This window comes from Pezoporus occidentalis, unplaced genomic scaffold (genome assembly GCF_034315485.1).
Source record: "Pezoporus occidentalis ecotype Australia unplaced genomic scaffold, CSIRO_AGI_Poc_V1 ctg158, whole genome shotgun sequence".
Classification (NCBI taxonomy): Eukaryota; Metazoa; Chordata; class Aves; order Psittaciformes; family Psittacidae; genus Pezoporus; species Pezoporus occidentalis.
Genome location: NW_026913404.1, coordinates 616,780 through 632,834, shown reverse-complemented (window position 1 = coordinate 632,834; position 16,055 = coordinate 616,780). Strand labels below are relative to the sequence as shown.

Here is a 16,055-nt window from a genome sequence, read left to right as displayed (position 1 = left end):
TGACTGCTGTCCATCTTGTCAAGCAAAGCAAATAGAGTGTCATTGCTCTGCCCTGCCAACAGAAGAAATGCATTGCTAGAATGCTTTTTGAATTCTAACAAACTAAGGAGAACTTAGGGGGTTTATTTACTTAAGTCATAAGAGAGAAGACAGATTTTCCTGTGAGAAACCTAACCTAGTAGTAACCAACACCACACGGCTGCATTTCATTACACTAGTTGCAGCTGTAAAGTTAAGTTTCTGTCTTATAGTAGAATAATAGTAATTGCATATTATTTTAGGAAAAGCATTTCTAGGGGCTGATATTGTCCCTAATTATCAGGCAAGCTATTAAACAGGCTGACTGTTGTTGAGTGATCCAAGAGGAATATATGCAAAGATATTCTTTCACCAAGCCCTTGCTCTTGGGCAGAGCAAAATCCTGACAGGTGGTCGCTGCCAAGCTTATAGACAAATATGTAAGTGAACTGTGTAGGTAAAAACCCCACTATATATAAATAAAATAAATACACAGAACTACACAGAATAAGGCTGCAATACTAAACACTCAAGTTTATGAAATACAAAGTAAAAATTCATCTGTGAAGGTGAATTTTCACTGGCAAGGCAGTATTGCTTACCTCCTTGTTAAATTGTCTGTTACCATTAGGCACCAGTTTTCCCCAACTTAACCAAGCTATATCCCATTACTCATTTCTGGTTCATTATCCCATGTTTTCATGTAGGGTAGTCATTGTCAAATGCATTTTTCTTTAGTGCCAAACCAGTTTCTTTCCAAAACAGGTCCAATGACATCTAAACACATAAATTAAATAGTTCCCAATCGCACCCTTATTCACTAGGTCTTTGGCCATGCCTTGTCTAAAATGAGGAAGAAGAGCTGGCAATGGGGATGGAACCATGCACTGGTCTAGGTAGTACTACAAAAAGCCGTGATGAAATGAAACCTTGGTCCACCTCCAAAACGAACAGCACACCCCAAACAAGCAAACAATACATATGATAAAAATTACTCCATTACTACTTTTTCTTTTTCTTAAAATAGTCTGGTTTGAAAGCCAAAATAAAGAACACTGTGAAGAACACGGACAGCTCTGGGACAGCTTTTCCTTCCCCATCAGTCTAAATGAACTGTTTTTAGGACCATGTGCAATGTTCAGGATTAGGAAGGAGGCAGGTTTACTGACTGCTACCAATAAATTACTGTATTTAGTTTTCTTCATGTTTCTTCACTTGGAATAAGCCCATGTGGTATCCCAGAGTTAATTATGAATGGCATTTGTTCAAATACAGAAATACAGCTCAGATTCAGTCTCACTATCTTTGTGCTCTCTTCTTTCTCAGCACATAGAGAGAAGGATGTTCTAAACTAGCTGGGTTGGCTTCTTTACTGTATTACTCAGTGAGTTTCAAAATTTCATAGGTATGCAAAAGAATCTGGAAGATTACAAAACAAGTCTGCTTCTCTAGCAGGGAAGAAATTATCCTGGGAGTAACTGCCCTATGTAGTATGTTACTCAGCCCTGACAAAAGAATAATTTCAAAAAAGAACTAAATGTAGTTGATAGGACCATTTTCTCAAGTTTGGTTACAGAATAAGTTAGCTAAGCTGTGTTACTTTTGACAGTTAGCAGGTAGAAGGATTCAAATTCATCTGTATTTCAACAGAAAAAAAATGGAAATGTTTCCTTAAATCCTGCTGTTAAAGTGTTGGGGTTTCATCTGAAATGTTGACACCAACTTACCGCCAGTCAGTGGAACAGAACAGGGGAGTTTTAAGAGAGTAAACCACTCTAACCTGATACTGTCAAAACTGACCTAAAGCCTCATTAATTTAACAGGGAAAAACACCTACAAGTGGTAGACAGGATTCTTTAAAGCCTTGGCCATCAACCCACACTAGCGAGGCAGCAATTTGTTGAGATGTATTCAGCATACCCTCTGCTTAAGCTTTTATTGAGATGAAACCTTAACCTGAAAATAGCTTTCTCTACTTTCAACAGAACTATCCTGCACAGGTCTGTTTCTAATAGAGTCAAATATTGCAACTGTGACTGAAGGGAGTCAAAAATAACTGCTAATTCAGCTACAGAAAGCCTGAGTGCCTACTTTCCATTTTCTGTAATTGCTGTGCTGCTGTATCAAAACCCTTTTACACATGCCAACGTAACTACAGCAGGCTTGCCCAGCACTGCTCAACAAAGTGACACACCGTCAGTGTGCTTCTCAAGATCCTTGTCCTCAAGGAAGGTTAGAGAGAAGAAAAATCCTCACTGCAAACAGTTTATTGGGGGGAAAAAATGATAATCCAGAGAATTAAGTAAATCAAGGTATCAAGGTGTCATCCTGCACTGAAACATCATAAAGGGAAAGCCTTGGTTTACTCTGAGGATATAATTAAAATTCACTTATAATTTCTTTTACTGGTAAAACCATTTAACCATGTGGAGCCAAAGCCTAACTGTTAGAAACCTGTAACAGTGTCATCACTTAGAAAAATTCAAAACCCCTTAGTTAAAAAGTGTTTAGTTAGTCAATGTACTTCCAGAAATACAACTCCAGTTGACTGTCTCTGTGATTAGCAGCAAGATTTATTCCGTCTTTTACCCAGTTAAGGAAAGCAGCCCCACTGTAACAGTTAGGATGTCTCAAGTCTCTTAGTACCAGTTGTAGCATTCAATCATAAAATGTGGGTCTCAGCAAGTTTTCAATTATTTAACATGCCTATTTCCCCCCTTTTCCCAAGGGAATTTATCGACCCTCTGTTTATGCATTGCTCCTCCTCAGTTGCCCTAACACTGAACAGACTGGAATGTACTGTATTTAGAAAGTGCCAAGTCTCAACATTTTGCTAGAGAACTTACATTTTTATCAATTTCACCAATACAGACCACCTGTTCAAACCACTCTAAGAAAATACAGCTCTTTGAAATCATCTGTATTGCATTTACTAAAATATAACAACAGTACTTGACTGATCATTTTCACGTGCTTGGAAATTTACCTGTCTAAAAATGTTTGTTTAGGGAAAAAAAAAACACCCAAAACACCCAAAAAGAAATCAACTGAGGTAAAATACTATGTTAATCTTTGGCACCCATGAAGCAAATCTTAACTTTGTAAAAAAAACACTTTTGTTTGGGGACAAAGCTACAGAATTAAGTACAGCATGTCCAAGGACAGACTGCTATGCCAGGAAAACATTTTTCCAAGTTACAAAATACATCCAATTTGTCATTTAACTCCATACCTGATTTTACAAGCTGCATACTGACAATACACACATACAAATTAAGGTTGGTGAAGATGTATTTCCTTGCTATAAGGAATTTGTGTACTAGAGACTGATGGAGAAAAGTAATTTAAAATTTGAAGGATCCAAAGTCTCTGAATTATAGTTGATAATAGAAACTATCTGCAGGCTGTATCAAAGCTGAAAACTCTAATTGCACGTGGCACTGACCATTCCTTTCTGTTTTCCTCTCTTGTACTGGCTTAAAATAGCAGAAGGTTCCTATACGGATTCTAAATAGACTTTTTAAAAAAACTGTTTCACAAAGATTGAGTTATTTCTTCTGACATCCGAGTCCTGAGCAGGGAGCAGTGTCAATGTGGTGACAAAGCAACTGCTCACCTTGCAAGGGAGGATGGTGAGTTAGAGAGCAAACCAAATTAAGTCTTTGGCTCTCCATTTTGGAGAAAACAGAGAAATGAACAGGTGATTGGAAAGACAATGGTTTTAGAGAAAAAACATAAAACACCGAGTACAAAGTATGGCAGAGAATGAGGAAGGATCCTTCAACAATGTTTTAAACTCTCAACAAAGAACACAGATAATAGTATAGTTCACTGAGACACTGCATATGTATGTAGACTATAAATAATTTTAACTCTCTTAAAGATGAAGTTACTTAATTGGTGAAAGAACTCAAGGTACTTAACCTGTGCACCCTGTTTAAATACCTCTGTAATTGCAACAAAATCTGTGAAACATATTAACTCATTTCAAAAAATCCAAATCAAATGAGAAGGTAGTCAAAAGGCTTCCAACATCATATTAAGAAGAAACCTACTATATTCAAACTTACAGAGTAAAGGTTTTTTTGTTTTAGTCTGGTTACTTTTTAACTGGTGAGAAAAAAAATGGCTGCAGGTGCCTGAAGGCAAACATGTAATTAGTGCTTTTAATACTGCATCAGTAATGCTGAAAGTTGTAAAATAGCCATCTATATTATGATTTATACTGCAGGTTCCCTGTAAAACCACGACTAGAATGTATCAACCAGCAATTCATTTCTTGTTACAGTCAAGATTCTTGAACAACACAAGTAGATATTCACCACATCTCATTCCCTGCATTTACTGGTACAGAAATATTTTTTAATCAACACTGGAGAATTCTAATTTCCAGGAGTACTAGTAAATTATTCAGATCTGTTACTCTACTATTAGAAGTGTAAAGTGTATAGAACATTTACTTTTTAATCAGGTAAAGGCTTTCAAAGTCTATTTTTACTCAAAGCACAGAGAGAGCATATTTGAAAGACATTTTGGAAAGAAACAGAATTCTCAAGTCTGGCTAGGCAGCTGATTTCACCTACCAGCTTTGTCAACAAATGGGAGAACCCCATGCCTTGCTCCTCAGCCCCTGCTCGAAGCCACTTGCTGATGAGCCAGTCCACTTCACTGAGCCAGTCCACTTCACTGAACCAGCATGAGTTTGCCTTTATTAATTTTTTTCCAGACATAGAACCAGAAAAAAAAAGAAATAAAAAAAACCCCAACAAACCAAAAATCAAACAGCAAGAGCTCACTGTTGGAGTGGGGAACAGTGTCATCCCCTTTATGAAAGATTAAGACTGCACAAACCATTAGCTCTATTTTAATACCAGCATATTAAAACAACCCAGACTAAGGCTGAGCAGTTGCAGGAAGCACAGCCCTGCAAAATCTGATGACATTTCTGACACTTGTTAAGAACTTCAAAACAACAGCTAGTGAACTGAGATTGGCAACATCCTCATGGCAGTGCTCTCCAGAAGACTCTTCAAGATTAATAAACACACCTCTACATGTCAGATGCTTCAGAAAGAGCCATCCAGACAATGAGTTCACCCATCAGATACAGTTTGCTACAGGAATGCTTGCACTCATTGCCAGAATTAACATATGCCTTACTGCATCAAACAAGTGTGTTACAGAATCATTTAGTTTGGAAAAGACCTTTAAGATCAAGTCCAACCATTAATGCAGCACTGCCAAGCCCACCACTATACCATGTCCTTAAGTACCACATTCACGCATCTTTTAAATAGCTCTAGGGAAGTGGTGGACTCACCAACCCTGAGCAGCCTGTTCCAGTGCTTGACAATCTTTTGGGGCAAGAAATTTGTGTTAATATCCAATCTAAACCTCCCCTGGCACAGTTTGAGGTCGTTTCCTCTTGTTCTATTGCTTGTTACTTTGGAGAAGAGACCAACCCCCACCTCATAACACCATCCTTTCAGGTAGCTGCAGAGAGCAGTAAGGTCCCCCCTGAGCCTTCTCTTCTCCAGACTGAACACCTGAGTTCCCTCAGCCTTTCCTCATCAACACTTGTGCTCCAGACCCTTCACCAGCTCCATTGCCCTTCTCTGACCCACTCCAGCACCTCAATGTCTCTCTTGTAGTGAGGGCCCAGAACTGAACATAGGATTTGAGGTGTGGCCTCACCAGTGCCCAGTACAGGGGGATGATCACTGCCGTAGTCCCACTGGCCCCACTAGTGCTGATACAGGCCAGGATGCTGTTCGCCTTGGCAGCCTAGGCACAAGCTGGCCCACGTTCAGCTGTCACTAGCTGACACACATACAACAGTATCAGTGTTGATACTATCCCATCTAAAAAGGCACCCCAAATAAAACTGAATCTGTAAGTTTTCTATTTTGATATGGTATTATTACCCATGACAGTGCAAGACCTACGGACCAACCGCTCAGATCTTCCTAGTGAAACCATTTTATTCAAGTTCTAATATAAAACAAATCACTATGATCTTTTGAAACACTACATGCAGTTTCAAGATAACACGTTTTTAAGAAATCCAGCTTGTGTGAAAATAATGTAAAAGCACACATCTACAAGGTGATAGTATCTTACTACAGTTATTATAACTATTAGTTTTTAGTCTTAAATGTCGTTTAAGAATTCAAGCCACTCAAGCATTAACATGAGAAATACCAAGATGTTTTCATATGTGTACCTGCAACATAAATACATAAAATTCAACACTGAAAAAAAACATCACAGGAAAAGATGCTGATGCAAAATTTAAACCAAGTTTTCCCAAAACATCACAACCTTGTGGATTTTAAGAATCCAATATCTGAGGTAGGGAGGAGAGGGGAAATCCCAAAAAGCTAGAGAAACTGGTCAAGTATGCACATAATTTGAATAAAAAGTAAAAGAACAGAAATGTCTGAGATTTGACATAGTGCAGTATGACTTGAGCTTCCTCAGTCTACCCTTAAGGAAGTTTCCTGCCTGAATATGTATCTGACACGAATTCCAAACTTTTTATTGGTGAGAACAGTCTCATGTTATATATATAATTTTTCAAAGAATCCAGGTAATACATTAGATACTACCTGCCATCTCCCCAAATTCAGTGAGAAGAGACTGACATGTACAGAATCTCAAAATACAAGTGTGCATTTTTAAATTGTGGTGGTAAGCATTCACGTTAAATAGAAGGCTCTGTAGTAAACCTTGTAAAACACTAATAAACCAGAAAGTCCAGCCCTGCCTGAGAAACTTGCAAGTTCAGAAAGATTAATGATTTAAACAAGAATCATTGAAAGGCCATCACAATTTCAGCTGCTGCACCTGCTTTAGTCCATTGCTCCCCTGCTGTCCAAATGCATTGGTCTACTCAATGCCTAGAGGAAGAAGATATCTTACACTCCGTAAATTCAATATGAGTTCATGTATCAGGAGCACCAACACATGGAACAACTTAGCATTATTTAAATGCTTGCCATTTATGACAAGCAGTTGTTTTTCACATACATTCAAAATTTCAGGTTAAGTGTATTCACTGCATTTTGCAACTGCAAGAAAAACATTCTCAGGAAGATTCTCAAAATTACCCTTAAATTGAACCAGTGTATTGTAGAAGTTGCTCATGATCAGAACACAGATGTTATTAAACTGCACCTAATTAAGTAAAGAGAATCAAGAGCAAGTGTTAGCTACTAAGTGAAAATAAATCAGGCATGTTTTTGAAATATCACTTTTAAACTTGCCCATTATTTCCATTAACACATAACTATGTCAAATGTCTCAGAACAGAAAACCAATTTTACTTTTAAGTACTTTAAATGTTTAATATATTTGTAAGACTTTTCCCACATTTTAGAAATTAACCCAACTTCAAGTAACAGCATTTTTAAGAGTACATTTTGGATGGCCTATAAAGACTCCACAAGTGCAAAGACATCTAAAGAAACCTTCCTTTAAGAGTGCGACTAGGTTCTTTTTCGACCAGTGACCTAAATAGTCACTGAAAGTTGGCTGGCAACAAAATTCAAGTAAACCATGAACAGCAAGGGCTTATCATTGATACAAAGCATTAACTGAGGACTCACAAAATAGTTAACTGCCCAGAATGGTTTAGATACTGAAACGATCAAAACACTGAAATACTTCAGGTTACATCAATTTATTAATTACAGTAAAACACTCAGGTTTAAATTTAAGAGAAGCTGAAGTCTCTCCCATCTTCCCCACCACTTCCAGACTATTTTTATGAAGTCTAGACCCCTGTAAGTCAAGAAACATTGAAACAGGACTTATTTCATACCAACTTTTCCAGATGAAAAGCCAACTTTATAAATACTCAAAGCTGAACAGCACCCAAAAGCAAGCTTATCTAGCAAGCTGAAAGTTTTAAGAGCCAGAAGTTGCACCCCAAAACTTGCTTCTGCTTCCCAGACATCCAACTAAAGGAATATCAACCATTTAACGCATTCTTAATTACCTACCTTGAGCAACAAATCTCAACAGAAAACAAACTGTCTTTATAGTCCATTATTGTCTTCAGCTGCTTGTAACTTGGAAATCGGTTTACAGCAGAGCATATTGCAAAAAGTGTCAAATGAGAGCCATCTAAACCCAGCTTTCACAAACTCAGTACTGGCTTTCACATGACAACATAGTACTTCAACAGTGGTAAGTGACACATAGAACACAGCCCACTGGAACTCAAGAATAATGTCTCCCCACTGAACATACAGGTACAGCATGCATACATATACACAGGAGGCACTTAAACCCCAGGGTGATTATGAAATGGTTAACTAACATTTCTCTTGATGCAGCTTCCACTTCAAGCTGAAGTTTATGTTCTAACCGTGAGTAATAAGATTTTGTACGAGAACAAGTCTTTTCTATTCATAATAAATTAGAGAGTCTGCCAATATGCAGGTCACATGAATAACCAAATAAAGTGAAGATTGTTGGATATTACTGTAAGATGCAAAATGAGACAGTTAAGGGGTTTGCTTCTTGTTTCCCCAAGGTTTCTGGTTTACGTGTTTTAAGCATGCTATATGCAGTTTGAAAGTTAGAAGCAGCTCTAAAATTGCTTATAAAAATACTGACCTTTCCCCTACTTATTTTTTCAGAGGAAAATAAGTGGAAGAGGGAACAAGTCTTACTAGACTATGCAAAGATTTGTAGGTCCTTCAGGGTAAAACTTTAACAAGTAAAAATTGGAATGTGCATTCTTCCTGGCCATATACAAACTACTGATTACGATGTGAAATTTGAAGAGCTACTCATTAGTTTAATTCAGCTAACCAGATTTATATTTTTTAAACAGAAAAGCGTACGGACCAATGTTTTATCAATCAGTTTTTTACTAGGTCTTAATGGTTATCATCCATGGTATAATGTAACTCAGGAACATTGTTTTAAAGAGCACTGGGGGATGAACAGATACATTTTATTACTTCCATATTGGAGATGGATTTCTATGCATATTAACATGAGAAATCCAACATATTCCCAGGGTGTATATGAATATGGTTTTAGTCCACTCAAAATACCTGAAGCCAGGGGAGTTAGAAGCAACAGAAACAGCATAGAACAGCTTATATGAGTGCCATTTTTTAAGAAAACTGTCATTTGTTTGATGTAAAAGTTAAGCATGAGCATGAAAATTAATTCAATACAACCCTTAGATACAGTTGCACAAATCTAGTAATATGAACAAATCACATGCTACCTTATTAAAAGGATGCAAAAGAAGTCTATGTTTTGACAGTGCTTAGACTCATGCATAATGGAAATCTGACCACTTTAACAATGCAGGGAAACTTCCACACACTCTTCATGTTCTTAATCCATTTATTTTCCACAAATGTTTCTGCAACATGTGTGCTTTGTTAACTATACATACTAATACCAACTCAAAGCCAGAAACATCTTTAAGAGGTAAGCATAGACATATGTCTGCAGCAACATCTTGCACTGTATCATATTGTTTGACAATTCTCCAAAGCTTTTCATATAGTCCAGAAGATGCAGACATATTTATATAAACAGGTTAAAACCCAAGCCACATAATTAGTTTTTCCTAGGTTCTTCACTTAAACACAGTTCACTAAATCATGAGTACGAATAGTGACTTCCAGTGCCAAAGCAGCTCATTAAAGAATTTAAGATCAGAAAACAGCATAACAGAATTGATTTTATGATGTATTTATTACAACAACAAAACAACCAAACCAAACCCAAGAGGTTTAAACAATCTTACAGCAAAAATCACACAGCTTTTTGGTAACTGAGGTTGCTCTAAGACCAGCTGGTTGCCCGGCTGCTTTCAGTATAAAAGATTTTACTAACCTGATTTCATAAAAATCTATAAAAGACTATAATCACCTAAGCTTTCAAACAAATAACTTGTTTCCTAGCATGCAGCCCACAGAACAAGTCTGTTGAAGCATAAAAAAAGACCCACACACAGAGCAGTACCAGAAAGATTCAGTATAAATGCTCTGCAGACTTTCCATTATTTCTACAATATGTAGTTGCTGTAACAAAAAATAATAACTAACAAAAAGTGGTGGTGAATGTGAATGTCAAGCATTCAGACATGCATGTAACTGAGGTGACAGTGATGTGAAGTTACTGTAGTAGCATCTAGGAAGGCTTTCAGCATATGAAATGGCATAACATGCATGTTTTATATTGAAAACAATCTTGCAAGTCCCACTCAGAGAAACTAGCATTCAACTTGAAAAGAGGAGGGAAAAGGAAGGCAGTGACTTATAGATATTCTGTATATCAGAACAACTGAACTAAAAAGCAGAAATTACAACTTCGTTGTATTTCATCAGAAAGACAAGTTCTCTTGGAATGACAAAAAGGTAGAACAACTCCAAACCTTCACTCATTTTTTTCCCCTCAGCCTATACCTCACACATGGAGGTCAAACTCTGAATAAGATTAACCAGGTCTGAAATAAAAAGCTTCAGATACTTGAGATACGCTGCTAGCTCACAAACATATCATTTGTGACTGCACACCTGAGCACATATTTACGTAAAATAGTTTAGATTAAGGTTTATTCCCTCCAAACTTGCAATGTACTCACTGCTACATGAACAGTATTTGATGGTGTGCTGGTATGATCACTAACTATAATACACAGTTCACAAATTATGAAGGCTTCAGAGATAGGAAACTAAGACAACACATGCAGGAAGAGCTAGCAATGTTTTCCTGAGTTACAGAGCTAGCTAAAATAGGGTCACATTTGTTTTGACATAATTCTTTACCTGGAATTTCTCACTAGAAGTTACACAGTTCTTACATCTACATACGGATGAAGAAACAGTGGCTTTTGCTGATATGGAACATTTGCTGTAAGGAGGCTGTGGTAAGCACTCAAAATCCTTTGCAGGCACGTATGTATGAGGAAGTATGATGAACACTCACAGAATGTTAATAATTAATTAGAGAGATGCACTCTATAATGCATCCAGAACCTGAAAGCTTCTTATTTGGTGAACACAGTGGGGCTTTCTAATTCAATTTTGTGGGGTTTGGGGTTGTTTTTTTTCTCATTTTAGAACTTAATCATGGGAATACTGGTAGGAAAGCTCTTACATGCAACATTTCAGTCACTTAATCAAAAGTGCTATGCATACTGCTGTTCTTACCAGCTCCACAGCAGTTGATATATGCTTTTCAGTAAATAGGGATGGCATTACTATAACATATCTCAACTAATCATGTATAAGGTCCATCTCCTGATCATTGTAACCAGAAGTAAGCTTATGGGTCAGTCCTCAAATACATGCCCAAAAGAACTACAGAACCCAACAAAGAGCTCAGTGATCCAACTCCAACCAATCAAAAATCTTTAAACAACAAAAAACAACCCACAAACACATAAATCCACTAAACAAACAAACAAAAAAACCACCCAACTAACACCAAGAACAACAAAAACCCAAACAAAGAACCAATCCAAAAATCTACAGTCTGAAAAGACTGTTTTTCCTCATATCTGAAGCAATATTTTCAGTGAACTCAGATATGTTGGTCTCTTCTTTGCTTTTTGATTACTTCTTGATGATTTCTCAGGAGTGTTAGTTATTCCATATTCTTCTTATAGTATATAGATAATGTTTTGCTCTATGCTTTCGTTCACTTATATTAGAAACGGCTCTTTTTAGAGTACCTTGCACAACTGTAGATAGTAAAATAGTGCTCTCTGTCCTAATTCTCTGAATGAGGAATGTGGGCTCACCAACAGTATCTATGTAGTCACACACAAGTTTGTTTGTTTTTTTTTTTAAACTAATCCCTCTCCTAAAATCCAAACCAAGAAGCAAAACCAAACCATGAGGGACTCTCATGAAAACAAGTTAAACATGTAAAACTTGTGTGGAACTTCTGCCCACGAACTTTTTTCAACTAGGCTCAAAAGTTCAAATAAGAATTAAAAAATTAAGGTCTGGAGACCTTGCACATTATTAATACACAACTGTAAGCACATGAGCAGCTCAGACTGTCAGGAGACTATTATTCTGCATGCGTTCTACAGTACACCAAATGGCTTTCCACTGCATTTGTTACTTGCAAATGTCAACCAAAGCAAACATGCAGATCACTCCAAAGGATATATGAAGGAAAGACCATAAAAGTCTTTGATAGCTCTGTTTTGTGCAAAGTAACAATAAATTACTTCAATAAATACTACATCAAGTGAAGAAACTGGCATTATTCTGTCTACAGGACCAGGTACTTACAGGGTCATGGAATGAAACACGAACTCTCACCAAGTCCAGTTGAGGGTGGTTGTTTTTGCTACAACACATTTGCTGGTACTATAAAAATTTTATTCTTCTTATAGCATCTGAACCAAGTCAATAGTTCTGTCACTAGAATCACAGACCCCATTGGCTCAGTGCATTTTGCAGCAGCCAGTTGAAGTCAAGTCTTACTACTGAAGTAAATTCAGGAACACTTACCTATTTGTACTTGTTCTGGCTTGCTCAGTGAAACAAATGCTGATGTATCGTCAATCCACGAAACCTGAATGTTACCTAGAAAAGACAGAATAAATTACTATATTTATCTTAGGCTCAGTCACAGATTTGATCTGATGTGCCATGACATAACAGTCAACCAAGAATAACTTCACCTGAGAAGGCTTTTGTCCACTGTAAAGGTGCATAGCACATACACAATTGTATATGAGCCTGGAACTGTTCAGAAAGCTGTGACTGTTAGGGCTGCAAATCATCCTGTATACCTTCAGACACACTAGACTAAGGACCAAAAGGGAAGAGACCCAACTAATGCCTTTTTCACTCCCAGAGTATTCAACGGCTTCATCGTAGCTTTATTTTTAATAAATCTTGTAACAATTCAAGTAATCTTAGGGGGTTTTTAGTCCTCCCTTCATGTGTTCTATATAATTCTACAACAAAAATTGAAGCAATTTCTTCTGGGAAATTTCAGCTCTGTACTAAAATAAAGAACATCTCTTTGACTTTTAAAAACAATCCATTCTTCAGAACTGCTGCATTCCAAAAGACACATTGTGAACAAGCTCCAGTTACCACTCACTGTGCCTTTACTAATACAGACACCCAAGATTAGAAATTCCAGTAGAGTGGGGAGGTGCAGAAGACTGATCATGCAAGTGGAGAACTCCAGTTACTGCAACACACTAGATCTTCAAACTTTGATTTGTTTGGATCCCACTGTTTTCCATTTCCTGGATGTGCAATGAAAACTTAATTCAAGCAAATATGAGGACAAATGCACAAAATCACAGACCTCATTCAAAAGCTATTGCAATGGAACAGTGACTGGAAATAAGCTACTCCATTCATGAAGCAGTTAGAACACTTTCTTTGTGAATGGCTCAAAATGTCACATTAGCACTAGAACAGCTCATAATCAAGCAAAAGCTGAGAAAAGGATTCTCATTCCAGACACAAGGTTTTATTAGAGTCTGTAATCCACTCACATCTCCTGTCCTCATCTAAGTGCTCTACTGTTAATACTATTCAGATACTGAAAATTGGTGCAATTCTTTTTTTCAGGTAGGCTACGAAATCAAATTATATATAATGTTACACCACCATTTAACCTTCAGACATGACAACAATGAAACCAAGGATGCAAAATGGCTTAAAATGTCTTTTCAGATGTTTCAGATGTAAATCTAATTCAGCCTACAGGTTACAAGGTTATAGAAGTCTCTTCTGAAGTGTAGCCAGATAATAAAGATTTTCTAATTATAAAAGCATGATCAAAAAAGTTAGATTCAGTTTGCATACTATACGTTTGAGTAGCTACCTATTTAGGACTAAGTTATTATCATTTTTATTATTGCCAAAGCCATAATTAATTCAATATAGTTTCCGACATTTCCCTGTACTAAAGGGCTAAGGCTGCTCTTAAGAAGAGCCTACACTTGTAGGGCAAATAAAATTCAATTTCTAATAATTCAGTCTTTGAAGAACATAGATCTCTGCTGCCTTTAGGGTAAGGGTCTTTGCTGTAGAGATAACAGCCTTTTAGAAGGACACTTAACACTTCACAACACAGGAGAAGCCCAAGCTGATTTATCATTACAACCCAAAAATCACAGGGCATTTGTGAGGACCCCAACGCTGAACTTCCTTTCAATATTAGAAATTATGGAACAATTTAACATTGTTCCAAGTGCATTGACAAGTTTTTGCTCTGAATTTTTTTTGTGTATCAAGTCCTTCTTTTCTGCATTACTAATGACAAAATTTTCTAAGCGATCACTTGAGACATCTGAGACCAGACTCTTATGTAATTCTTCAATGGGGAAGTGCTGTCCTGATTCTGTACCTTTCCTACATATACAGTTAATTATTTCCATATCCACCCTGAACAGACCAAAAGAGAAGAAAACTTCTCCTGAAAAAAAATTTCTTATTGTGCCCTTAGTGTAAAATATCAAAGACAGTTAATGATGGACTAAAATCTCCTTCAGGAGTTCAGCTACTGCCCAAATGGACTTCAGTGCTCATATTTTCACCAAGTGCCAATTAAAAAGAAGTAAGTAAAAACCCAACCCATTGATGGCACATCATTTCAGTATCAGATACTTATTCACTGCTGCAGAAAGGCTGCTGAACTCTAAATTACTTTAGCATTTTAAATAAGTAAGGGTTCCAATACCTGCCCACATGTGTTACCTTTACGCTCAGGTTCATACATTTAAAATGTATTATTTTAATAACAAGTCAAACATTAAAGAGTGGACACTAAGCTGCATTCTGAAGAGAACTGAAAAAAATTGCTCTTATGCAGTTCTCCACACTTCAAGATACTCTTTTCAGACTATGTAACATTTCATTATTACTAATGAATTTAAGAGGCGATTAATAAATTAGATCATTCAGCAATACTGCTAAGCATTCAATAAATATTGTGCATTTCAAAAGTATGGTGAAAGGGCAATAAAGATCTGAAAAGCAAATGCATCTGCACTTGAAATATAGTATTTAGCAATCAACATCAACACATGCCAGCTCACTGCAAGGCTGATCCAAATTAATCACATACAGCAACGGAACAGAATGCCAGCTCTAAAAAAACAAACTGAAGATTTCTCTCTCTACAATTCTAGAACAGATAAAATGTCTTCAATTACTTTGAAGAACACCACTGCTATCCCATATGACCCCTTGTCTGTCTGCTACTACATGCAATGTCAAGCAATGTGCCTTGCTAAAAGAAAAAAAAAAGTCAATTAAAAGATTATCAAGTGAAATAAAACATCTTCACTCAATTAGGAGCAGATGACTTCCATATCAGAGACCAAGTAAACTGTGACTCAGCCTTCAAAAGAGTTCTAAGGAATATCTAAGGGGAAGATATAAGAATAGAAATTACAAGAAAGATGTACTCACTATTTCATTATAAAACAACTAAGAAACATAAAATACACAGTTAAAAAAAAAATAAAAAATCACATAATGCTTAATTGCAGGTAGGGAACTGCAACCAAGTGCTGCAGATGACAAAAATATACATGGGATAAAGAACCACACAGAATCCTCAGAAAGCCGTGGAAAGCTCAAACTAAAAAATGCAAGTATGACCTCTAGCTCATGAGTGCCCAGGTTACAGATTGCTGGAAGGCAGAAAAGTTCTTTTACTTTGGCTCTGTTCTTAACACATTTCCTAAACTGTTACTGGCAATTAAGCATTTAGGATACATACTAGGACTATACACGCCTTCATTTAACCAAAAAAAGTTTACTTATATATTCCTTTTTTTTTTTCTTAGAATTAAAAAGAAAGGAAACTTGACTACATTGACACTATGATAGAACTGCTAACAGTTTCTGCACTCTGCATCAGACAATGTATATAGCTGAACCTTTTATTCTATGAGTAAGGCTCGAAGCATATATTAAACATGACATTTTCCTAGCGAATAACTGAGAAGGGTTAAAAAGCTTCCACCTTTCTGGCAGGAAGACAGGGTACAAAGAAAGCAAGAACAGATG

General features: G+C 36.8%; 1 protein-coding gene across 4 annotated transcripts in view; it reads right to left on the bottom strand.

Moving 5' to 3' along the window:
* PARN (poly(A)-specific ribonuclease) overlaps positions 1–16,055 on the bottom strand; it is a 59,725-nt gene that overhangs the window by 12,614 nt on the left and 31,056 nt on the right. For all 4 annotated transcript variants that reach the window (XM_062611854.1, XM_062611857.1, XM_062611856.1 and 1 more), the window contains one exon: positions 12,522–12,596. In XM_062611854.1, the coding sequence (XP_062467838.1) occupies positions 12,522–12,596 (75 nt within the window). The remainder of the gene's footprint in view (positions 1–12,521; positions 12,597–16,055) is intronic.